Genomic DNA, 26,122 nt, shown 5'->3' with positions numbered 1-26,122 from the left:
GGTCAGGATTCACCACACCAAGGATTCTTCAATTCACAAAATTCAATTTTTATTTAGTCACAACAGATAATGGCATGAAACTTTGTCAGTAAGCCTTGCAACTTCTGCAACAAGCGGTAAACCTCAAACCACATACACTGACAAACCTTACAACAAACTGACAGGTCCTATAACATGTCTGGACAAGATTTAAACATGTCCCAACAAATATTAAACATGCTCCGACAAACCTTGCCTTATACACAGGGATACAGGGATAGAGAATGAGAGGGAAAAGAGAGAAAAAGGGAACAAGAGAGAAAGGCAAAAGGAAGATTTCACTAGTCCTGGTTCCAGCGTTGGTCCAGCCAGCCTAGGGGTCCAGTTCTGGTGGGACACAGCCACCCGGGGCTTTGACTCGTGACCTTTTGTAATTCCTTGCCCCTCCTTCGGATGGGCACTTGGGCTCATTAGGCTAATTAGGCATCAGGCACAGTTCATGCTTCTAGAATTCTCCTTGCTTTGGTGCATGTGTAGTTTGTACCTTCAGATTCCTCTGGAAATGGGTCGGTGGGCTTGGGGGTCGCTGAGGAGTTACTCCCCCCTCCCTGCAGGTGTGACCGTTGTCTGACATTTCCTTTTGGCGTGTGCGTCATGAAAAGGGCTTCTCTATTGACTCTTCATGGAGGAGTCACTCAAGATAGGGAGGTTCAGCCCCAGAAAAGTGTGGTCCCACCTCCGCAGGAGCCCCTCATCTCACTGCATCTCCCTGCCATTACCTGCACATTCCTGGTGTTTCCACAGAAACCGTTTCCTTCACCAAAGTTCTTTACTGAACATTTGAGACATTAAGTATGGTTTCACTGGACCATTACATCTGATAACCAGTCATCACCCTGCATATCACCCCGCTACTAGCAGACAAATTACCTCTTCCCGTTTCTAACTACATGATATTTGAAGATAGCCATCGGCAGATTATTTGTATCCTATCCTCAAAATCACTCAAGATGCTCACAGCAAGTGAGTATTCATAATAAAGGGAAGCAACTCAGAAAATTCAGAGTATTTCAGAGAAATTTGGTATGAACATTGCAAAAAGATTTTTCTTTTTTTAAGCACACAGAGAGACAGGTAAACCAACGTTAAAATCATAATAAACCCTTACAAAAGCTTTAAAATAATTAATACTTAAGTGTCAGTATGGTCTCTGAACTAGATCCCAGGAAATAAGTCTGCCACCATATTGCAATATTCAAAGAGAAAGACTATATTCCTGCTGCTTTGACTTTCTTGCTTAGTGCAGATTTCAAATGCTGGAAAGTTACAAGGAAATATTTTCCCTGAAAATGCTATTTAAAGCACTCCTTCAGTTTGACAATTGTCACTGCCCCTATAGAGAACCGAGTGTTCTACAGATAATATCAGCAAATGTTAAATATCATGTGCTACCTCTATGCTATTTAAAGGACTTTTATGTTCCAGAGAACAATTCAGTTAAATTATTCAGTAATTCATAAAAACAAGCAACTGCTTTAGGGCTAACTCTCTCTGGACATTAGAGAAAACTGCTCACTTGAAGATCTCTGCCTCATTTTCTGCCTCCGTTTTATCAGGCTGAAGGGCCATTAGCACTTTTAAAAGACTGTTTAAATGAAAAAAAATTTAAGTACTGTAATCAGGAAAACAGGGCAGAGCAATTTATTCCAAGAAACAGACTTGAAGCAAGTTCAGTGTGAACTGGTGGCACTGAAGAAGGAGGCAGAGAGCATGGCTAAACACACATCAGTACTTTACTACATTCCCTGCAATAGAACCAATGCCAGACAGAATATTTGCTAAATATTGTTAGGGGTAGGAAGTATTGTTGAGTTGCTTCCTTACCTTATCGCTTTCTGCTTTGCTATCAGGAATAATTTCTGACTGTTGCAATAAAACAGGAAGATGTGCTCTCATTATTGGCTCGTGACTGACACTGCTGACTGTAAAATGTTGCACAAACCTGTCAAAAATAGAAGTTTTATTTTCTTACAGTCAAGACCAAAAGATTTCATTAATATAAATAGTTGGGAAATTACTAAAATAAGATTGTTACAAGGTCAAAAAGAGGCTTCCTAGAGAGGAAATAATTCACCTCAGAATAAAAACACCTAGTGTGAAGACAGCTATTCAATAAGTGATTTTTAGATGATTATTACATATACCAACATATTTTTGTACTATTTCTGACAAAATTGATTCCTTGAAAACTAAAATAATTTCTCACCTCTCTAATTCTGGAAGGGCAGCAGATATTTTCAGCTCCCTGCATCTTTCCCCAGAAGGAGAAGACACAGCATTAAACAGCTTCTGAACACTGGAATGCCTAAAACAAGCAAATTAATTAAATGGTTAAAGAAGAAACCTAGAAATTTATCTTCTGTAAACCAGATGGCTACATATTAACTAGTACCAAAAAAAAAAAGTGAGCGTTGCACTAAAAATACAAAAATTCCTTTTTGAATCATTATCAAGATCTTTAAAGGGCAGAAGTATTTTCCTGATTGTAGCACACAGTTAATGTATAATTGCACCAGAGTAGGTGACATGAACTTACAGTCTCTTTTGTTCCACAGACAGGAATTCTTCCTGGACAACCCTTAAAGATAATCCTGAGTTTGTGTGGTTTTGCCACGAAGAGAAAACCTGTAACAAACCAGAACATAAGCATCATTATTTTACAAAATTTCTTTAGGAACTGGTTTTGTTCACCTAATAAGTTACATGCATTTATAACTAGCTATTAAACATTTCACAACACTGGTTTTGCTGCAAGAATTCAAAATATGGAGAAAGTCTCCACAGATCAGATTTTGTAAGCTTCTCTTTGGCTAGACTGCAACTGCTTTTAGAAGAGACTTTACTGAAACAGTCTAGTTTTCCCCCCATCTTCATAGCTGGGGAAAAAAATCCTAGGAGAAAAATTTACCCACCAAAGTAGGAGCACCATTCACGTGTATCTTTTAGTCATAGCGTGCTTCACTGAAAAATGCTAGGTATTAATAGTGCAACTGCTCTACAGCAGGAACTGAATTAATATAAGTCTCCTTGAAGTAGTACTGTAATTTTCATGAGGTAAGATTGCAGCAATCATTTCTAGAAATTTAAGAAAAACTCTGTTCCTTTGCAAAAGAAAAGAGAGCCCTTTGTTTCTCTAGGGAACAGTGTTTTGGCTCGCATCCTACTGCTCTAGCCAAGTCACATTAATATGAATGGCACTCTGAACCTAGAAATCAGATTCAGATGAATCACAGAGTCATTTAAGTGTTCGGTATTTCCCTTCTTTTAATAAGTAAAGGCAACAGCCATTGTCATTTTTCACAATAATTTGCTGCAAGACAAAACAACTGGGGGGGAAAGACTGCTTTCCATTAACAAATCGGCATCCTAAACACAAGGGTACTGAGATAAAAACCATCAAAATAAAATAAACTTTTGATATTAAGACAATATTGCTTATGTAGAAGGATCCATGCAACCAAACAAATAACCACTTCAAAACACGTATAAGAGACTAAGGAAAATGCCTACAAGGGATGGAAAGAAGGATGGGTCAACAGAAAATTGTGTTCTTTAGAAGTCGAAGGGCTAGGCACAAAGTGAAAACACAGGTCAGACTGACACAGAACTCAATGGAAATAAATCGGTCCTTTTTGTATAACTTAATGAACGTTTAAAAAAAGACCTGCTATGGCATTAGAGAAGATGAAAAAAAAAAAAGAGGAAATCAATACAACCCAAAGCCTAAGCAAATTTTCCTCCCCTACCAATTCGAGTGAGGACGTGAAAGGTACCATCCTGTCTTCACAGGATCTGCAAACCACATTCCAGTTCTGTGTGCTCAAAATCTTGCAACTGTCTCAGTTACATGGAATTTAATACACTGAGATCTGGAGGAAAGGCCAATTGCCATATTTCAGGGAGGCTTGGAATAATTAAAGCATAGGTCTAGTGAGCGAGGTGGTATGTCATATGATTGTAGAAGAGTAAAACTAGTACATTTTAGTGAATCGTTGTAACTACAGGTCTGTAGAATGACTACTATGCCTGTACAACTTCAGTGGCATGCAGACTTGTAGAAAAAATAGTGGAGGAAATCAATAAATACCTGAAGGTAAATACTAACAAAACACAGTAATATGTTTCCATGGCTTACACAGTCAGGTACACTTGATCTCATGAATAGTTTTCATTCATGACATAACATCTTCAAGACAAAAGACATGTTTCATCTACTTGAACTCGAGCAAAGCAACTGCTATGGTGCCAGACGAGAAACTTAAACTGCAGAAACTGAACCTCAGTGTAGAACTGTACAGTAAAAAGCTAACTCAAAGGAAGACCAGAATAAATAGCATCAAAAAAAAAAAAAAAAAGCAGCAGAAGGCTGGGGAAATTCATCAGCAGAGTTGCTTAGGGAATGTCCCGTGACACCCTTTGCGATGAGTTTGGCATAGACTGAAGTGAATTGACAGCATTTTAGGGAACTAAGTTGGGAGACAGTCTACACAGCACTGAGATGCTTCATAGAAAAACAGATCTAACTAAGTACAGAAGAAACAGAAAGAAGAATAGGAGGAAGCTACGTATGAAAGCAAGAATGAGCACAGAAACATTTCTAGATTCAGATGGAATATCAGTGGGTAGCAAAAGAGAACAGACCTGAAGGAGTTTCTCAAAAAATGAGCATGATCTATTAATTCAAATGGAAAGTAAAGGCAAACCAAGGTACCTCTGAACATTTTCACGAGAGAGAACCATTATTGCCTCTGTACAAGAACCAAATACCCTCATTTCTGATACTACACACAGTTTGGATATCTACAGCCAAAAAACAGATCAAAAGAAGAGTATTACAATTATCAGAAGAGAACTTCATAAAAAGATAGATTAAAAAGGATCTGGTTTTATTTTATTAGGCCAGATAAGCCAGAAAGAACAGGTCTGAAATTTCTGAATACCTCAAGGATGTCCGCTGTTAGAGCAAAAGAAAAAAAAAACCAAACCAACAGATATAAAAGGAGACCTAATAAAATAGGCTGAAAATTCAAACCCGAACAAAATATTCCCAACCACTCAAATAGTAGAACAGTGGGAAGAATCTAAAGACTTAAGATAAAAGGAGGAGAAATTTTATGGTAACATTAATATTACCAGTGGGGACTACTCACTGAGCTAGGTGGTCTTTTCCAGTCCAGCGTTATGATCACATACTAAAACCCTTGTGAAGTCCTAAAATCTCCAGGCTCATTTCCTCAAAAGTGCTATTGTTATAAAGCTTTGTTTATTAAAAGCCTCTGCATTACAATGCATGAAGCCAATCTACTCAGAGAATAATACAACGCCATATGGGACACTTAAAGACTTTAACAAAACTTCCCTAACAATCACGATCCAAATGTGTCTAACCACAAAAAAACACAATAGAACCTCTGCCACTACATACAATTGCTGTAGCCAATTATACACCAGTGCTACATTTAAAATGCAACTACTAGAAAACAAGCTTTTAAAGCACTCACTGGCTTCAGAAGACAAACTGAAAGCACATGGTGAACATTAAACTTAACGAGCAACACAATCACTAGAAATGCATGCATAAGTTAAAGTTTCTCACACATGCAAGTTCACAGAATCACAGAATCATCTGGGTTGGAAAAGACCTTGGAGATCATCCAGTCCAACAATTAACCTAACATTGACAGTTCCCAACTCCACCAGATCCCTCAGCGCTGGGTCAACCCGACTCTTCAACCCCTCCAGGGATGGGGACTCCCCCCCTGCCCTGGGCAGCCCATTCCAACGCCCAACAACCCCTTCTGCAAAGAAATCCTTCCTAATATCTAGTCTAAACCTTCCCCGGCGCAACTTGAGGCCATTCCCTCTTGTTCTATTGCTTATTACTTGGTTAAAGAGACTCATCCCCCCTCTCTGCACCCTCCTTTCAGGGAGTTGCAGAGGGCCATGAGGTCTCCCCTCAGCCTCCTCTTCTCCAGACTAAACCCCCCCAGTTCCCTCAGCCGCTCCCCATCACACCTGTGCTCCAGACCCTGCACCAGCTCCGTTGCCCTTCTCTGGACACGCTCGAGTCATTCAATGGCCTTTTTGTAGGGAGGGGTCCAAAACTGAACCCACTCATCGAGGTGCGATTTGTTCCTAAGATCAGGAGCAATAATTCTCCTGGGAAGGTCTCCATGGCAGGGCAGTCCACTCCACCACAATTTCGAGTTTGTGAGGCAGATGCCATAGATCACCCAGAGAATCAGAGTTTCTGGTTGGAAGAGAGCTTCTGGAGGTCTCCAGACCCACCTCCTGCTCAAAGCAGGACTATTGCTGGCATTAAGATCAGCTCAGCCATGACTTTATTCAGTCAAGTTTTCAAAAATCTTCCATGTGGAAATTCACTCTCTGGGTGTCCTGCTCCAGTCACTGCACCAACCTCCTACTAATGTTCAGTCTGAATCTTCAAAGCTGCAATCTGTGGTTACTGCCCCTTGTTATGTTACCTGCCACTACTGACAGAGCTATCTGTAAAAGTTCTTCCTCCTGCAACACCCCAATTTTATATAATAGATAAGCAGCCTCAAAAAAAAAAATCACACCCTCTGTGAATCCCATCCAGCTTTGTAGAACAGGTTTTCAACATTCTTCCTAACTTGATGCTCCCTCAGTATTAACTGCCCCTTCTCCTTTCTAAACAGTGCTTGTTCACTGAGATATAGGAAAAGGTTTCACTTGTGAAGACTGATGCAAGAAAGACCTTGAACTCTAACCTTTCCTGTATTTACTTACCAGGTGACAAGCTTTAGTGGCTCAACTAACTCAAGAAATAAACCCCTTCTTTCCAAATTTAATTAGTTAAGATAAACATCAACAAATTCATCCTTGCCTCTCATCTGAAACACAAAGAATAACTGTGTGCTTTCCCCCCCACCCAAACCAAACTTTTTTTACTTTACCTGTGAATAAAAAGCTTTATAAATCTTTGTTTTGGGGAAAAGTGCAATCATCAAAAGGTTGTCTTGGGTATGGAATTCAATTGGTAGATGAGCAAGCAAGGAACTTTTGATGTCTATAAAGAGAGCAGCAACAATACTGGTTGAATCCTAGAAAAGGAAGAAACAGGACAAATAATTAAGAGTCATTGAAAGTGAAAAAAGGCTTAATACATTAAATAGCAGAGACCAGAAGAGAACTATTAGTCATAGCTAGGCACGCATGAAGATCTGAATGTTCATTAGCTTGCACAGCGCAGGTATGGAGCAGAAGGATCAACTGCAGCCACTTAAGAGTACTCCTCAGTTTCTACTTTGCAGCTATTAGAGGTGTGATAAGCTTTAAAGAAAGCATCTGAGATTGTTCTAATCACCTAAGCCCTGTCTTGTCTTGAAAAGGAAAGCTTGCAATTCAGTATCTACTCTTTTCCCTACACAAAAAAATAGACCTTTAGCCCCTTCCTCTGCTAAAGCTTCATGACAAAGTCACCTTCATCTATACCCACACATCTCCTCTGACACAGATACCCTGGAAGAATGAATTCAATGTCAGCTAAAAAGATTAGAAGGACAGCATGGTGCTATTGCAAAATTTTTTTTTATACCATGCTCTTGAGTTTTTGACCTGAAAGGAGCCATGCTGCAATTAGATACAACTATCAGACCTGTAATTTAAAGTGTAGGTCACTCGCATGTTGGAAGTGTCCTGTTTCTCTCAGATTCTTTAATGAGCACAAGTTCTACTAAATCTATCACTTCTTCGCCTGAATTATGTCTTCACCAACAGGAAGCTCAACATCGGTCTCCCTCAGTAACACTAACTCAGGTTGTCCAATTCTTGTTCTAATAAAACACCACTGACCCTTTGTTTTCTGGATTTCAAGATACTTATTTACGTACAACTTGGCCAGATGCTGAAGTGTTTTATGCTCAAGCTCTGACTTCTAACTCTTTTCACACCAAAGTATTAGTAAAACAGTACAATTCAGCAGCATCAAACATCCCTGGAAAATGAGGATTCCGTTACTTGGATAGTACTCAATTTCTGATTTGAACCCTATCTCCCTTTCAACAGGAGAAGTAGGCAAAGAACTCTACTTACTATTTTCAAGAAAAACCTCAATTTGGGGAAACTTATACAAGAATCAGTATCAATTCAAAGACATTTGCAAGCAGAATCCCCGTCCTTTGCTGACTGAGGGATTAATTATAAAAGTAATCCTCTCAAAGTCATTGAGGTTACTGAAGAACATACAAAAATGTTCTCCTAAAAGAGAACAATTTCTCTTAAGAGAAAATGATTTTTGGAACATGGTCCGCAATCCTGATTACTACAGGATAGCTTACAGATTTCATGAGAAGCAACTAAAAGGCCAACTCATACATGCTGCAATCTGCATGTGAAGTGTCCAACAAAACATGCTCCTCCTCCTGGAAAATGTTTAGGGTTCCACAAATGGAAAAAAGCTGAAAAGAACCAGCAATAATCCCCACAGACATTAGGTTAAATGAATCCAGTTCAAAGTTTTACAAGATGTTAATGTAGTGAGATTGAAGGATTACTTAGTAATATTTGTTCGATTGATTAATGGCCAAAATAAATGTTGGATTCAGGTACTTATAAGCTAAAATATTTGGTCTTAAATAAAACCTTAAAACCAAGCACATAGTTATCTTAAGCTCTGTACAGTAAAGACTTCTATACAGAAAATAAAAAGATGATACAGTTTATTGAGACACTGAACAGCTACAGAAGAAAGTCTGGAGACTGGGTGGCCGTGTAGCTGGTTGGGTTTTCTTTTACTCCCAGGATGGCTGGTAGTAAGCTAGAATAGTGCTGCCTTATGAAATGGGGGATTTGTCTTTGACTCTGCTAAGATTGGGATGGTTTCTGCTTTAGACCTTCATCATACAGTTTTGTGAGGAATCTACCCTGTCCTCCATGTACTCGATGTCTGTGAGCCTCAAGGACTTCAGGAGCTTAGGTGGCAGTCAGGTGCCCAGCTTCTCAGAAGAGAGAAGCCTGCAGCACGTGCTGGAGGCAGAAGTGCAGATGTTTTCAAGTTAAAAAGAGAAGCATCTAGCAGGTGTCGTGATAGAGCTGATAAGTAACTGTACTTTGCATCACTTAGATTATTTGTGTCTTTTACTTTAATCCTAGCAATAAATTATCCTTTCTTTTCCATCAATACCGTTGTTGCAATAACTTTCAGAAAAAGCATACTAACAATCACCCTTCTTCTGTCACTTCTTAACGTTTTAAGCTCTCCACCCTTGTATTATGCCAAGTCAGTTGAACAATAAAATGCTCTCTGTCAAGGTTTAGCTTTACACAAAAATCTGGCATCAGTTCAAGAATGATAGCCAGGTCCCATAAATAGCTGCTTTCATGAAAGTGAGTGTCTTGACTCAAACAATAGAAGGAAGGTCAGTGTTAAAATAGCTTCTGAAACTACCAAGGGGCAATCAATATGATATAGAAGAAAAGGCAGCTAAGGTAAGATTCTCTTCACTGTTGTGTTTTCATCTCAATTGAATCACACACTTTTATTGTATTTTACTGGTTTCCTCCATTATATGATGAAATCATAGCAACACAATGCTTTCTGGAGGTCACCAAACAAATGTGTAATACTGTACCTGAAGAAAATAGAAACTAAAGGAAACAGATTTCCCCCCCCCCCCCCCCCCCCCAGTACTTAGGAAACAATAAACAACCAAAATAATCTCTTTTCCATTCTGAAAAAGGTGATAGTTAACTCAGCGTGCCTGCCTTAAAGAGGGAAAAAAAAAAAAAAAAAAAAAGCTGAGTTGCTATCATTAAACTAACTCTTAATTCCCACTAAGCCAGAAGATCAAACTATTAGTGTGGGAAGTTGGGCAATCGAAGTGATACAAACTCATCACAGGAATGGCAAAAGTCTACGCCTGGCATTGTGTCTTTTACTGTAATTACTCAGAATATGTGTAATGACATGCAACACGCCTTTCTTTCTCACTTCTCAGCTTGGGAAACATGAACCAGTCATTCCCTTCACCTGTCAGTAACACAACACCCTGTGACAGTAGGCAGACACTGCTCGTGACCTCTCCAGACATAAGTAGTACACTGCCACGAACATTTGACTGGAAGTTAAATATATTTTGAATAGAAAGCAGCATTCCACCCTCCAATACACCATACGACTTCACAATGCCTCAAACTTTTCTCTGTCCATCACTTAAGGCTGCTAGATGTTTTATGAATGCTATGTTCTGCAATTTTTCTTTTAATAAAAACCAGTTTTCCACACTATTAAAGACCACACTGATAACTCAGTCTAATACAAAATTCTCTCCTCCTTATAGTTTAGCTAATCAGTAATTGGTTAAGCTAACCAATACCAAAAGCACAGAGATTTGCATCAGTTATTACAGCTTTATGCACCCACTTGTAAAACTGCAACTGCAAGAAAAATTTTGTACTAGTACCCTACAGAAGTATTGTTAAAAATTGGGAAAAAGTTTATGACAGCAGAAACAAACAAAGTACTCACCCCATCATAGAGAGAAATGGAACTCATATGGTTCTTTGAAATGGAAATGCTGCCATGGTGGGGATCAGAAAAGAGAATGCCATCTGAAAAGAAGTACAATTTGCCTAGAATTTGAAAGAAAAAAATTCTATTAGGTATATATGAATATCTCAGCATCATGTGACAAACGAAAGGACATTGTAGAGAGGTTGGTGCTGGTCTCTTCTCACAGGTGATTAGTGACAGAACAAGAGGGAACGGCTTTAAACTGCAACAGGGGAGGGTCAGACTGGACATGAGGAAAAAATGTTTCCCAGCAAGAGTGGTCAGAGAGTGGAACAGGCTGCCCAGGGAGGGGTGGAGTCCCCATCCCTGGGTGTGTTTAAGGGCCGTTTGGATGAGCTGTTGGGGGATGTGGGGTAGGGGAGAACTTTGTAGAGTCGGGCTGAGGGTTGGACTCGATGATGCCGAGGGGCTTTTCTAACCTGAATGATTCTGTGATTCTGTGAAATGGCTCTATGTTCTTACAGAGTTTTGTTATATTTAACATGCAGTACATTTGAGTAAAGATTTGGGATGGTATCTAGACAACATTCAGAGCACAACCATTCGATCTTTACTGGATCTCACTCTCAAGGGCAGGAATCACGACTATAATTGCATTTGACTTAATCTTATTCCCTGGAGCCCACTTATCGTAAATATTCTGTGGCTTTTTTTTTTTTTAAAGGCAAAAAAATTTCCATCATGTTGAATTGCAAACTTCCAGAAATGTAAAACTGACAAAAGAAGAACTTAAAAAAAAGCTTACCTCCAAAACAACTGAAAATTTAAACACTCTAACAAGTTGGTCAGATTTTCAGCAAAACGTCAATATACTCACAGATACCATGCAGACAGTAAATAAAAAAATATATAAGACAACATGGTTTTTTTCTGCTTCCTGACCAAGACAAAGTTTAAAACAGAAAAGCCCTTTACCTGCAGACTTGCATTTTCTTTTGCACATAGAGACAACTGTTACTGTGCTAGCAATTTCCCTGGAAGCTAACAATCTAGTGACAGCCAAGAGAGTCATGGCGTTCATTCTATCCCCGTTTTTCTTGCCATCTTACAGACGCTTTGGTTCTTAACAAACCTGCACGACCAGGGAAAGCAGCTGGAAAATGAAAAACAGCAAGGCTAGATGGTATAATGGATAAAAACAAAATTCCACCAAAGCGCTAGTAACTGACATCAGCAAAAAGCTAATTTCCAACAGTCATAAGAAAGCCATGAAAAAATGACTGAGCAGGGGCTGCCAGCTGGACGCCTGCTACCAGTGCTGGACCATGCATTAAAAGTGGGATCACATCCCATACAGGGAAGCATGTGAGTCAGCAAAAGAGAAAGGTTAAATATTTTCTTAAAGGAAACAAAAAAATAGAAAGATAAAAAGGAAAAAACTGGCATTACTCAAGAGTTCTGTTTCAAAAAATGCAAAGCCAAGTAGCAAAATAACTAGAACATACAGCCAAACTGACTGCACATCTAGCCCAATCTATCAATGCTTGGAAGAAATAATGAAGAAACTAAGACATTTTCCTCTTGAAATGGCAACTTCAAAACTGTTCAGGGTTAAGGCTTCGTTTTAATAAAAAAGAGCTTGATATGAAATCAAATCGCCGTAACTAGATACACGATTTCAACAGCTACTTAAAAAACATACAGGCTCTGCTAACTCTGAACATACCTGTTTTAGACAAGCTTCCAGTTAACACAAAAATTGCACTGGAGAGACAGCTACTGTTAAACTGGGAAACACTACAGTCACAAATTCAAGGTCCAAATTCAGAGCGAGTAGAATAGAGACCGATACAGAGTTACAGGTTTAACAGTTTACATATAAAATGTTCATTGCTGATGCTTCCAGCATTCACAAAATCCAACCCATGGCACAGGTATGTGCCTTCTATTGAGTGGTCGAGGAAGAAGAATGCAAAATACATCTCTTGAAGTACATTTCTGTCAAATCTCTCAGAATATCGCACTTCACAGAGAATGGGTTAATGGGGAAAGAAAGGAAATCAGAGATGTTCTTTTGAAACAGAAAAACAAGCCAAAACAAGTATCAATTAATCCAAACTAAAACAGCTTCTTTCAATGTGGAAGTCAGTGAATTACATCAAGAACAACTTGATATACTACTTGTATATCTTCCACAAGTGATTAATCACAGAAGAGAGTTTAATTGGCAAGACTGATTGACTCAGTTCATCCTACAAAAATCCGTAACACAGCAGATGTATTAGCATACAGAGGGAAAGGTTTAATAGTTCTTTGTTTTTTGATGCATTTTAGCCATAAATATATACCTTATTACAGTAAGACACAAGTGACAGAGAGAAGATGAGTGCCCGACAGCACCTTTTGCACCTAGTCTTGCCAGACGACATAGCTGCAACCTCAGTAGAGCCCAAATTAGAGCACAGCAAACTGTCTTGCAGTGTACATGAACGGGAACGAGATCAAGTTCATTTTCACTTGACACCTAAGAAAATATCTCGCTCGTTGACGTGTTACATAATAGTCCTTATACCACCTACTTACAACTCTCCATCCCGAGAGTTATCAAAACATTTAACTTCACAAATCTCCCCAAAAAAGGGAAAAAGTAAATTGCTCCATTGGGGCACACAGAGCCAGTTTTCACAAAGCCAACAAAAATTTAAATTTACCATTCTCTAGTTATTTACTGAGTGAACATGTGCCCACAGCACTGTACTGCAAAATAAGTTAAATATGTTATTCTGCATTTACCTTCTTTCTTTAAAATCTGTTCAGTTAGAGCAAAAGCAAATTCCACGATGTGAAGGTTGCTGTTTAACTGCTGTCTACATCATTCTTTATCCTCAACACTAGATTGCATAACTACAAAAACAAAAAAGCTAAAGATTTTCCTCTAAAGTTCGTCAGCTTATACTAAGCACTTGGATGTCAGGTATTAGATATCCTCTGTTGTACAGCAGTACTGTGACAACAGTGCCTTCTCTGTGCAGTGGAATATAAAAATATTATGCCTTAAGAAGTATCTATCAGTCCAAGGCAAAGGAAGGCACGTTAACACATGGCTGTGGACTGAGCGGAAACCCCTCCCAACAGTCCTCCCAAATTCTCTTTAGCTGTTTTACTGGGATATTCACGTTAATTAAGTTCTTGAAGGAAAGAGGAATGATCTAAGATTACTGCTAGTAATCTCGTGTCAGAAATCAGTAATTTGACTGAATCTGAAAAGGACCAAGATCGAGCACCTTTCTGGTGAATATCCATGCTAACAAGCACTGAAGTTCCTGAGTGACAATGACAATGGAAAAAAACTGGAACGACATGTCAACTCCAGGAGGAGGCTTCAGTAGGCGCAAAGAACACAAGGCTGTAAATAAATTTAGAAACAAACCATTCCAATCCCCTCCTACATCACAGGCAGCACATCACATCACCCAAAAGGTGCATATTTGCCTTCAGTTCTTGAGCTGGGAGCCCACTGCATCCTGTCACTACTGTAATGCCCAATCTTTCCAACCTAATGCTCATAGAGATACAGAAAAGGCAGAAAACATATGGCACATCATCTATTAAAGGACAGAAGCAGCTTTTGAACATTAACTATGGAAAAAAAGCCATCTCCCAGGTCTGCAAAGCCTCATTGTCAATCATGTAAGAGTCCCACGTGCCTCAAAAGCAAGCCTATGGCCCTGGTAGGAATCCTTCTTCTAGGACCAGGAGTTTCAAGCAGAGGTTGGGGACAAAAAAAATGAGACATGGAGTTTAAGAAGAGAGAGTTGTAAAGGCAAATGGAAGGAAAGCTTCAGGTAACGGTATAGGTAGGCTCACCAAATGTGTGAATCCCAGAAACCGTGCATCTCTCATGTTTAAAAACCAAACAAAAAAACCCCCAAGAAGTGGACCAACTCTGTAAGCAATTGAAAAAAACCCACATCTCACCTTCTGCAGGCATGGCCTGTGGACTGCTAGAATAAATATACGCTCCATCGCCTCCAGTGAGTAAAGTGCCCAGAAAAGATTTGTCTTCCTAAACAGGAAAAACAAACAGTAGATCACAGACTGGATCAAGGACTGTAATCCAGGCAAGACTATTTTCTCATGCTTTTGCTTCAAGACAATAGATTTTTTTAAACAGCATCTGTCAGAACTTTGAAGAATTTTAAACTGCATTTATACAGAAGAACTAGTGAAAGACAGCATGACAAGGGTATAAATTTTTAAAGCACTTCCCCCCCCATTTTGGTTTTGCCAGCAGCTATTAAGTTACAAGTTATTGTCACAACCGCAAGGCATAGCTTTTTGGTTTTAGATTGCCAATCTACTGAACTAAAAGTATATTACAGGAAAATAAATCTATTTATAATGAAGATTTCTGGTAACCGCAAATTAAACCACAAATGTGAAACTCATGTGGTTTAAGATGTTCCCAGATTCCAAATTCTTTTCTTTTTCATAGTGCTTAAAGTGTTTTCCTTTAGACATTTAGCATGCTAATTAAGTTAAAAGAAAGTTGCATGTAGAGTGGCATTGAGTTTTTGGGGTTTTTTTTTTGAAACACATAAGCTCCATGGGTAATACATAGTGAGACTTCCATGAAATTGTAGCTTTATTAGAACTCTTTTTGCTCTTGGGTTCTGTTGTTCTTCATAAAAGTTTGAGGCTTTCTTTATTTCACACAATGTATTTTTTTGTAGGTCAAAGTTTGAAAGAGACAGGGTAGAACAGGTAAATCTTCCGTAGAAAAGGAGTAACAAACATAAAAAAGCCAGTTTTGCTAGCAGCTAAGATTTTTTGAATACTGTTTTTTGAAAGAGTAACTTCTATACTTTAACAAAAAGATTTAATTTTACCTTCAATATATGCTGTGCCTTTTCAGACAGTTTCACATCACTATCTTCAACCTGTAGCCAGAAACAGTTTCCATTTGTATTGTTAGTAGATAAAACAAGTCTAAGTTAAATAAAAAGCATTAAAGAAGATTGAAGGCAAACAAGAACTCAGGTACCACAGATAAAGTCCTGAGAGCACAGTGTTTCAAAGACAGCTTTGTGCTCTTCAATACTGTGTTACCATGGGACTGAAAGAGTTCCTTGAAACACATTCAAGGGTATACTCCCCATTAAATTGTTTTATAGACTAAAATAGTATTGTATAGACACAAAGTAGTGTATCCCATTCAGTCTTATTCTTTATTACTGTTAAAGTGTTTAAGAAGTATGGATTGCCAAAGGGCATAATGTTGTCCAAATTTGTAACATTCATTGGAATTATACCTCTAACACAGAGTAGTACATCAGAGGTCTGGAAGCAGACCCTTCTTTCTGTCGGGGAAGATGTTCAAGTGGTCTGAAGTGCCCCACAATAGACAGAATTTTCAAAAGTCATACTTTGTACTTGAAAAACAGCCAGGCCTTTACACAGCTAAAAACTGAAGCAGTGAAAATTAAATAATTTAAAACTTGTGTTTTGAACGGAACCATCAGCCTCTTTTCACTTACTATTTTTTTTCACTTCATGTCCAAATTCAAAAATCAGAAGAGTATTAATATATTGTTTCAATACCCAAGTTCCATATTTTTTCCTCATACATCCATATTTTTACAACAAGTTTTCATTTGTGAATCTGTATGTATAGGAAAAACTCAAATAAGTTTTTGTGTACTAACCAGCCAAGAAGTGTATCTTGGGATAGCTGCAGTCAGTATTATGTGGCTGGTTTCTGAATTAATGCTGCCATCTGCAGGGAAGTAAATGGAAAGCAAAGTAGTATAATACCATCCATTATACTTCAGACTGTTCAATAAGTTACTTTTATGACTTGAAATTTCTTTAGGAAATTATTTTAAGGACTTATTAGTGTTTAAGTGAAGCTTTCACAGCAGACTAGCTCCCAGTCTTCTTGTGCTGTACCACAGACAGAGCTGCTATACAATGCCAAAGAAACCCTGCTTTTATTCTGGTCTTAGTACACAGCTTCTTCCTTTGCTCTCCTCCCCACCAAAAGCGTTCCAACTCCCACGGTTAAAAACCCACAGCCTGTCTGGATAGACGAGTTCATAAATATTGTTCAGACAACCTCAATAACCATCTATCTTTGTCACATGTAAACAATCTGGAAAATATGCACTTCTCTAAAGTTATGGAAATTACCCTGTATCCTGTATTTTAAATGTAAGACTGTTCCAAAAACAAGCTTGCTAAAAATCATATCCTTTTTGAGTTTTGTTTCATCTCTTCCAAAGAGCAACTGAAATTAAAACATTGTATAAAATGTGTGCTACAAAAGCGATGGAATAGAGCTGTCTGAATTTCCTCATAGAATAGAAAACATTCACTAAGATTGAAGAAAATTTAGGAAGGGTACTATTACACTTAAATTTTTTATGCCTCAGCCCTGCTGTATCACAAGGCAGCCATAAAACCCAAAGTCCTTTCAGTGAGATTAGAGTAACTTGACACTTAAGATATTCATTACTACCAAGTTAAAACATTTAAGTCTTAATTAACCCAAAGGCTTAAAACCCTAACGGTAATAGTAATAACATCCATTGGAAGTCCTTTTGTTCTTCCGTGACACCAAAGCTAACAGAATAACAACACTGGTGTTAGAATTTAAGAGTTACCTCTTTCTTTTACTTGTATCTGTGACGTTAGAAAGGACTCTGAAAAGACAACAGATCCCAAGCATCCTCTTCCTGTGAGCAAGTCTGGAATGTCAAATACCATCATAGATGCCTACAGCAAACAGTTGGACAGAAACAAAGAGAAAGCAGAACTTGAGACATTTCAATGGAAGCAGCAAAATCCGTATGTTTTAAACCTCCCAAAACAACGCTTCTGTCTTGTGGTGGAAAGTCTGAGATCATAACTCTATCTTAATGTTTTATCCCAAATTCCACTGTCTGACTTCATGTTAAAACTCAATCTTACCTTGGTTTCAGCATCTGAAATCCTTCTCATCTCTCCCCTTATATTTGTATTCACATAAATAAAAATCTCAGCATGCCCCATAAAAAAAGCAGCCCTCTAGCTCTATTTTCTAATAAAATGTATAATCAGAATACTGAACAGCTTACTTACCGTTTTAATCAAACTCAGGCTATCCTCATTATCTAATGGAGTAATTCTAGAACAATTGTAATTAAAAATTTAAAGGTTAGATCATTTTGAGTGACTTCATAGCAGCCAAAAAAGCTATTTAATTTTTAAAATAAACCCTTATTTGTGTAGGCCATTTCAGTCAATTAGACAGCATGGGAATTAAAAAAGCACAAGCTTGTGATATCAACTAAGTTAAAAGCACAGTTTTAAAAGGAAACTCTTAATGGGCTCATGCTGTTTCTATTCACTAACAGTTAATAAAATTGGTCTGCCCAGTTCTTTTAGATTTTTTTTAAAATGTTTTTACGATTCCACAGAATTACAGATATGAAATCATTAAAACTGTCACATACACAGAAGCATTTAATATATCTTGTATGAAATAATCAAAGGCAATGTTCTCTCAGAAGTTCCAAGACAAGAAAAATAAACTTAGTAGTATATTAAAAACATTAATTAATAAAAAGAAGTGTAAAGACAGTGATACAAACCTTCCATGATTATTCACAGCCTGAATTTGAAAAGCAATTTTGGAGCTGTAGAACAGAAATTGTACTGGTGAAAAATGTGTTTTATACTTCTACATGTAAAAAATAAGCAATAATAGATTTAAAGCAAAATAACTGCTGAAGTGATTAAAAAAAGCAGGAAAAGAAAAATGAAATAATTATAATGATTTTAAAAGTCTGAATGCATTATGAAGTCTTGGAATTTGGCAGTTATGCAAGCTCATTTTAAAATTAACATTTGACATATTTTCTCCCAAAAGCAGCTAATATATCAACACAATACATCAATCAGTAAGTATTTGAAACACATACCGTAATGCAGTTTTAAGTTGTGTTAAATGAAGGGTGTCTAATGCAGACATGAGCACCTGCTCTGCTACCTCCTTTGCCTGAAAAAAGGGAACAGAATAAATTATCTTCTTCCCAGCAACTACAGCAGCACCCACAAGATAAACAAGAGACCATACACTAAACAATAACACACTGATGCACCAGGCTAAAATTTGTTCTTTTGCATATTTGATTTTCCTTACTATGAGGTTAGGAAAATTCATGAAAGATGGAAAAACATTTGTAGATGGGTAAGATTAGATCTACTCTGAAACTTCTCTTTTTTAAACAGAATTCAGAGCGACTGGTTGGAGGCCATGGTATTAACTTCATTATGTTACGCAGTTGACTGAAACATTTATTTTTTTAATTTTGGTTTGCGTGTAATCTTATATTGCAAGCAATCCAAATCAACAATTACAGCGTACAGAATCGGTGCTTCATTTACCTTGGATTCAGTGGAAGTTTTAGCATAGCACTCAATGCCAGCAAGCACAGCCTCTACAACAGCAGTATATATTTGCGACAACAGCGTACTGAAGAGAAATACAAACACAACATTTACTAGACAGATAGAGTTTTCTTCCTCCTCTGTTTAAAGGAGCAGTTTTTCCACTCGTAACACAACTCCCTTAGATGGAAGGGGTCCTTGGTCAAATAAGTGTAGAAATAGCTTTATATTTAACCTTTCAGTTTATAAAAATAAATTAGAGCAAGTAAATTGCTCAAATTAGAACCTGTCTTGGGAAGAAACCTCTTGGCACAAATGTATCCCTGCTCTCATCAGTCAAGGAAAAAAAAAAAAAAAAAAGTTTTATTTTTGACTTTCGCTGCAGTTGCGTTGAGGATCACATCCTAAATATCCCAACAAGAAGAGAACGGTAGCCCCATGTTCCACTAAAGCAAAACTGGAAAACAGAGTGAACAGACTTCCGAGACTGACTTGTTCTGGAGGGTGTCAAGCAAAAAAAGATACTAAAACAAACCAGTCACCACAACCTTTTGAGCACATCTACATCACAGCTTAGTCCAATTCCCTTCTTAAAAGGGAATTGAAAAAATTTTACAGGAATAAAAAAAAAAAGCCAGAAGCAACTTACAGCTACTGACGTACTTACAGCTCCAGAACTATTGTAAAAAACCACCTGTGCCCAACTAAGAAACATCAGCCTCTGTCTTCCTGCTAAATTGGAACAAAAAGATAAGTCGATTGACAAAACAGTCCTACTTCCCCAAACTAATTCCTCTCATTACTCCTCTGCAACTGTTAGAGGTTGAGGGAGGGAAGGGAGGAAAGAGAAGGATACAGCATTTAAGCTATAGGCAAAGCATTCCTGAAGGATGGAAAAAAAGCATCTGAAACTCCCGCACGTGGAGGAACCTCAAAATGCACCAATGCTTGTCTTTGAACTTCATCCCCAGTAGCAGTAACAGATTTTAATATCGAACCTTCTTACTACTTTTTGAGGTGTCTTCGATGTAATTTCATGTACTAACACATGCATTTAACTTATCTTTTCAGTACACCTTCATTACAGGAAATGTGTATAATTCTTCCTAACTCTGTAACCATTTCTATTTTCAAATTCACGTATATTTGCAAAAAACACCTCACACTGGGCTGTGCTTTACATTAAAATGCTGTAGTTACCTTACTCTTCTTCCCATTTTAAAATTTTAACATTAACAATGCAAAACAGAAAATGGTATTTTCTTAAAACAATAAAAATACAAAGTCTACCCCATGGACACTTGAAGTTGCACAGTCAAGTTTATGCACTCCAGCCAACCTGCACTCTTGGTTGCAGTTCTGCTTCCTAAATGCAGCCACATTTGAACTGAGAAGTGCTTACAAAATATTTTTTTCCACTTTTTATTTCATTAGAAAACACTGACAAATGTAAGAATCAGTTACAGGACTCCTGCAAACTTACTCTACAATCACAAGGTCAGGTTTGCCAGAAAAGCTGATTTTGCTGCTGCTGTTGAAACTAGATTATTTGATCCAATACAGGGATGCTTCCAAGAAAAAGATATTCTTATAAAAAATACTGCCTCTACCAACTGACTCTGCTTTGCTTAGAGCTTCTCTAGCCATCTCAGTTAGAACTGTATTTAGTACAAAGTCTTTCAGAAGTAGGACAAGAAATATTCTGTATGTTTGAACAGAACATACATGTAAGCAAAATTACTTGTCAAAGTTAACTCTACTATTAAAAAAAAAAAAAGAAAAATCTGCTGCTCAGTCTACTAACTTCACTTTTAGGTCTTTGAGGACCATATCACAACTACCAAAAGTCAACAATACTTCACATAAAAGGTCACCACTACTGGCTCCTCTGACACATCTTTAGTATCTTGCTGACATGTCACACAGGCTTGCAAACTGCTCTGCTGCACAAGCAAGAATAGGGTCTTAAAATTATCCTAACTAGCAAGGAGGACAAAACCTCTACGGAAAGGTCTGGTTTACCAAGAGTGACAGCAGTACCAAAGCAGATTATCTACCATGTACTTAAAAGCTTGACAGGTATCTACAACATGCAGAGAAGGGGACATCAACATGGATAAACAAAGTCTTATTTTGTGAAGGTCAAAATGTGCAGAAGCTTTGTAGCTTGCTAACAAAAAAATTCAAAAGTGAACTTTCATCTATCATTTAACATAGTTAAATTTCTTTGCAAGTTTGAGTGCTCCCCGTTGGCATTTTCACTAAGCAGTATAAGTCTTACATATTGTTTAATATAATGAAACTAATCTAAAAATTACTTTTACTTCTATCTGTGGAACAGGCTCCCATTCAGTTATACTTTCCCTGACAGTGTATATGAATTACATTTTAAAGCAATTCAAATAAGCGTTAAGATAAAAAAAGTTTTACTAAAATTTAAGCAAAACATACTAATACTTCCTTCCATACTTCGTTGTACAGCAGAATGGATGTCACACTAACAATTCCTAGTTTGCTCATTGAAACTCAATAGCTTGATGAGCAATTTGCATGAAACCCTCTCACATTCACGTTAGTCTAAATAAAAATGTAGCTCTGCAAATGCCAACAGCCACTGCTGACTAAAAGCGGTTTTGACCTACTGCCACAAGGTAGAAAGAGTGAAGAGTTACGGAATAATAAAAAGTTGACAGCTTACACTTGTTCAGCTTGCTTGTGCATCTCATTGTCATTTCCTGTATTAAAAACAAAAATGTTTGTTTTAAGCACTTTCAGGAGCATTCACACCGAACTTCTTGGGCATAGCATTTCTGCTGCGTATCTTACATGACATTTATCTAGTATTTTATATAACTGTGGTTTGCTTGCAGATTTAAAAAAAAGAGGAAATCACAGGTTAACTGGTACCTGCCAGTATAACCTACAGTCAAGACTAAGACCTGCATCGGGTCAGAACAAAGACCCCTCTCCCACTGTATCCTGTGTCCCAAAGTGGCCACTCCTGGATGCCCAGGAAAGAGCACAACCAGGAACAAACATATGCTGTAATTACTTCCATTTTGCAAGACTCAAACCACCTTCTCTTCAGATATTTTCTGAGCTGGATATGGTTTCAAGGTAATGTAGTAACCTTGAGGAGAATGATTCTACCCATGGACTCATGCAGCCATTTAAAATGGGTGAGACAATTGTTTTTAAAAATACCATATGGCTTGTTTTTTGTCAGGGAATACAGCTATTATAGCACACTATATTGGACTCCAACCAGAGGATAAAGGATGAAAGCAAAATAATTTTCTCGATCCTTTTAAAAATCCTCAATTATTCGTTAAAAAAAACCCAAAGCAGGTTTATTTGAAAACTACCACTTTGAATTACTATATTTTGGGGGACTGTTTTTCTCTCAACCTGTATGGAACACAGACTTAAATATTTATCTAGTACTTGTAAAAGGCCTGCATGCTCAGGTGCCTCTACCTTCACGCTGCATTCTGATGCAAACACAAATATACTTGTCGACGTTTGAATCATTCTTTGCGAATATCTGACAGGTTTTCCCACGTGAAGGCAGGATGTGCAACAGAACAATGTTCTGCTATGACTTCAGGGCTACAGAACTACACAGTATCTACCCCTCCATGGCCTAATGCTCATAAAGGAATCAAAGCCATCTCTTAAATCACTACAAATTTTAAATAATCTAAGAGAATAACTGCCTTAAATTACTGCTTGGTATTTTTAATATACTTACCCAGGAAAGGAATGTGAGTGGTTCCAAAAAAATAGGTCCTTGAACAAGCCAGAGGTCCCTTTGGAGACACACACTGCACTACCTAGTTGTCAGTATTAATGAGATACAAAAAGACCTTAGTAAAAAAAACAGGTGCAATAATTAACAATAAGCTAAGTTCCCCTTAAGCCTTCTAACCACTGACGTACTACAGGAAGTGTACAACACAGACTTAACTGGATTTTAAAAGAGCAACTTACGTTTTCAAAGGTATATTTCACTTTTGACTTGACCTGAATGGTTGAAAGACTTTGGAAAGGAGACGAGCTCTGACTTCCATAAGCGTTAAGCATCTGTTTTCAATTTCCTATGTCAACTGCTCTTTTCATGAAGAGGAAAGTGTGTCAGGTTCCCATAACTATGTTTGCACTTGGTCTTATTTACTATTTTCATGACACCCTATTAAAACAGTATCACCTGTACCTGTAAATAAACCACCTTTTTAAGAACAATGTCAGAATCTGAGGACAACAGATGGAGCAAGTACATCAGAACAAAATTGTACTTGGCTTTTGAAAGATACCAAATGGGCTTAACGGGAACGGGAACAAGGGGAGAAAAAACAGAATTGGAAGTGTTTTTACAGAAATAGGGTTAGACAGAGTAGCAAATGGAGGATGAGATTTCACCGGGATGCTAAAACAATCCTTTCTCGGGCTTTTGACACATGCAGCGTGTCCAGAATACCCACGTCCATCCATCCCTAAGGCAACTTATGCATGAAATGTTGTCATGACAAGCTCCAACTCATTCCCTCAGCCATACGTTCACTCCACAATGACCTGTACTCCACCACATCCATCATCTCCTCAGCAGCACAGACTCTGGACTCGCACCACTGACGGACACTCCCTGAGCCCATGGGAATGGGCCAGCAGGGAGAACTACACAACGCAAGCTGCACGCTACCTCTCCTCCTTCGCTGCGAGTTACCTTCTTGATGCACCCAGCCCAGCCAGCCAGAGGATCTGAATTCCCTGGGGTCGCTTCCCCAGTTACGTCCCCTGCGCGGCGGTGCAACAAGCCATCGACCTCATCATATGTTTTAAAACTAAGCTTTTACTTGAAAATGGAAACAAGTTAATCTTAACATTCTTTGAACACCAGAAAGATTTTTCAGTTTCATGAACTGTTCAGCTGCTGAAGCATACACTGAAATTTGGATACGCGTAAGTATCCTGTGTCTACGCACAAAGCCATTATCAAAAAAAGTGTCTTTCCACTTCTTTTTAAGAAATGGCTAAACAATTCCGATTAAAACAAAATCCGTGTGTCAGTTAAGTTCATCATATGCTACCATATTGGGAAGATTTTCACTTTATGGCTAAGACAAATGTCCTCACAAACAGCATTTCCCTCTTCCCCACCCCACACATTTACAGCACCACAACCGTTTAAAAAGTTGTCTTTTTAGAGGGGAAAACACATTTTAAGCCATTCAGCAGTCCCCGATTAAATATCCAGTATAGTTTGACTTGGAAAGAGAAAGAAAAAGGAAATTTGTTCCTTAAACTGGCTGATTGTTAAGGTAACATATGTTTTTATATGTTAAGAGAATTGGGTATTTACCTCATGGAAGGTGAGCATTTTAAGGGCACAAAAAAATATACAAAGAAAATATACGCAGCTTTAAAATATCAGATAATTACTTAAAAGCCTTACCATATGCTTAGCAGTGCTTCCACCAAGGCCAGTGTTTCGAACAAGATGTCCTTCTGATGGAAAATTAAAGTTACCAGAGTTCAAGTTTTCCTTAGTTGAGTGGCTCCCAAAGAGAACAAAGGGCTGCCGGCTTGGGCTAAGGAGAAAAGAGGGTATCACCACCAAAATACTTGAAGAAAACTTACAAGCAACATATGAAATCAAACTTTTCAAGTCTGATGGACCAACTATTGAATTTCTCACTAAAAGAGCAGGACAAAAAAAAGTTTACTACAGCTGCAGAAAGCCTGCCATTCAAAAGACCAGGTTCCAAAAAGAAAAAAACCTTCTCGAATTAACAAGACTATAATTTCTTTCGTATACAACAACATATCTCATGGCTGCTTCCCAAATGCTATTAGTTTTTTTTCCTCTTTTTAAAAGTAAATTGCCTTGAAAAGCTGACTAGTTTAAAATTTACCATCTTGAAAATTCCAAAATTAGTATATTGGAATTAAACAAAAACTATTTTGGTTTTAGTTCTGGCTTTGGGCCCAAGACTCAACTGGAAAGGTCAAGGTTTTTCTTTTCATTATTTAAATGCAAACAACATAGGATGCTGAAAACAAAGGACATTGAACTCCACTGCTTAATTCCAAATAAAGAAGAAGCTGCAGAGGCATTCAAGTAGCTAAGCAACCTTTATTTAGCTCAAAACAGCAGAACGCTTGGTTTTGCAACACATAACAAACAACCTTCCTCTCTGGGTTAAAATTCTGCGCTGAAATAAAGTAAAGCTGGCCTGTATTGCCCAGCTTACGTTGGCTAACATTCGGGTTTTTAACTGCCCTGCTTTAAGCACTGGCCTTGTGCATGTGGTGACTCACAAAAGTATACTGACTTCTTCAACCTTCATGTTTTAATTGCTTTTGAGTTTTTCAAACATAGCTGTGCTGTGTACTAGGTTTGTGTATTTGTTTAGGTATCTGAACATAAAGAAATTGATCATATTAGAATGCGTAAGGTGGATGGTTTCAAACATATTGACACTGTATATGTAATAAATACAGCATCACATCCCATGAAAATTCAGCTTAGCCATCCCAGAAGTGCTTTTGCACGTTTTTTTAAATATGCAAAGATGAGGTTTGATATATTGAGATGGTCCCAAAAGGAATTATAAGCATTATGGCATCAGAGATAGGGAAATAACATATTCAAGTACTAGTGACACCACAGTGTCACAGGGAATAATTGAGTAATACCTGTTATCTGTTATATGGCTTGAGATCATTCCGTGACTGAAGTAACTTCTGAAAGGCTGTGAAGAATTAAAAAAAAACCACAAACCTTTTTAACAAGTAAATGAACTTGTTAAACAAGTTTTTACTTTAACAAGTAAATGAACTTAACAAGTGATATATCCTCACTATCATTAAGAGCAAACACGAATTATCCATCTCAAACTCCCAGACCCTCAAAAACTACTTCCAACCTCCGTAAACAAACCCAAACACCATTAAGTCTGAGACATGCTTACAAAGCAACAGGCACTATCAAAATGTAGTGTGCTATTTTCACCTGTGCTGTATGTTACCATCAGTTACGTCTGAGATTTGACATGTGCAACATCAACTTGTGAGGAAGGGCACATCCTGGAGCTCCCACCAAAATGAAAGTCAATCTACCTGCAAACTGGGACCTGCTGTGCAGACATAATCAACTAA

At 37.9% G+C, this 26,122-nt stretch overlaps 1 protein-coding gene across 1 annotated transcript in view; it reads right to left on the bottom strand.

Moving 5' to 3' along the window:
• DNAAF9 (dynein axonemal assembly factor 9) overlaps nucleotides 1-26,122 on the bottom strand; it is an 84,621-nt gene that overhangs the window by 28,411 nt on the left and 30,088 nt on the right. Inside the window, exons 9-25 of the mRNA XM_074821779.1 lie at nucleotides 25,661-25,716; nucleotides 24,417-24,552; nucleotides 22,716-22,797; nucleotides 21,663-21,699; nucleotides 18,962-19,049; nucleotides 18,496-18,572; nucleotides 18,166-18,210; nucleotides 17,654-17,699; nucleotides 17,197-17,308; nucleotides 16,240-16,310; nucleotides 15,424-15,474; nucleotides 14,513-14,600; nucleotides 10,550-10,653; nucleotides 6,978-7,124; nucleotides 2,576-2,664; nucleotides 2,246-2,344; nucleotides 1,864-1,981 (exon numbers count right to left, since the gene is read on the bottom strand). Of these exons, the coding sequence (XP_074677880.1) occupies nucleotides 1,864-1,981; nucleotides 2,246-2,344; nucleotides 2,576-2,664; nucleotides 6,978-7,124; nucleotides 10,550-10,653; nucleotides 14,513-14,600; nucleotides 15,424-15,474; nucleotides 16,240-16,310; nucleotides 17,197-17,308; nucleotides 17,654-17,699; nucleotides 18,166-18,210; nucleotides 18,496-18,572; nucleotides 18,962-19,049; nucleotides 21,663-21,699; nucleotides 22,716-22,797; nucleotides 24,417-24,552; nucleotides 25,661-25,716 (1,446 nt within the window). The remainder of the gene's footprint in view (nucleotides 1-1,863; nucleotides 1,982-2,245; nucleotides 2,345-2,575; nucleotides 2,665-6,977; nucleotides 7,125-10,549; nucleotides 10,654-14,512; nucleotides 14,601-15,423; nucleotides 15,475-16,239; nucleotides 16,311-17,196; nucleotides 17,309-17,653; nucleotides 17,700-18,165; nucleotides 18,211-18,495; nucleotides 18,573-18,961; nucleotides 19,050-21,662; nucleotides 21,700-22,715; nucleotides 22,798-24,416; nucleotides 24,553-25,660; nucleotides 25,717-26,122) is intronic.

Source organism: Strix aluco, chromosome 4 (genome assembly GCF_031877795.1).
Source record: "Strix aluco isolate bStrAlu1 chromosome 4, bStrAlu1.hap1, whole genome shotgun sequence".
Classification (NCBI taxonomy): domain Eukaryota; kingdom Metazoa; phylum Chordata; class Aves; order Strigiformes; family Strigidae; genus Strix; species Strix aluco.
The sequence above is the reverse complement of the archived record's forward strand: the minus strand, read 5'-3'. Positions and strand labels throughout refer to the sequence as shown.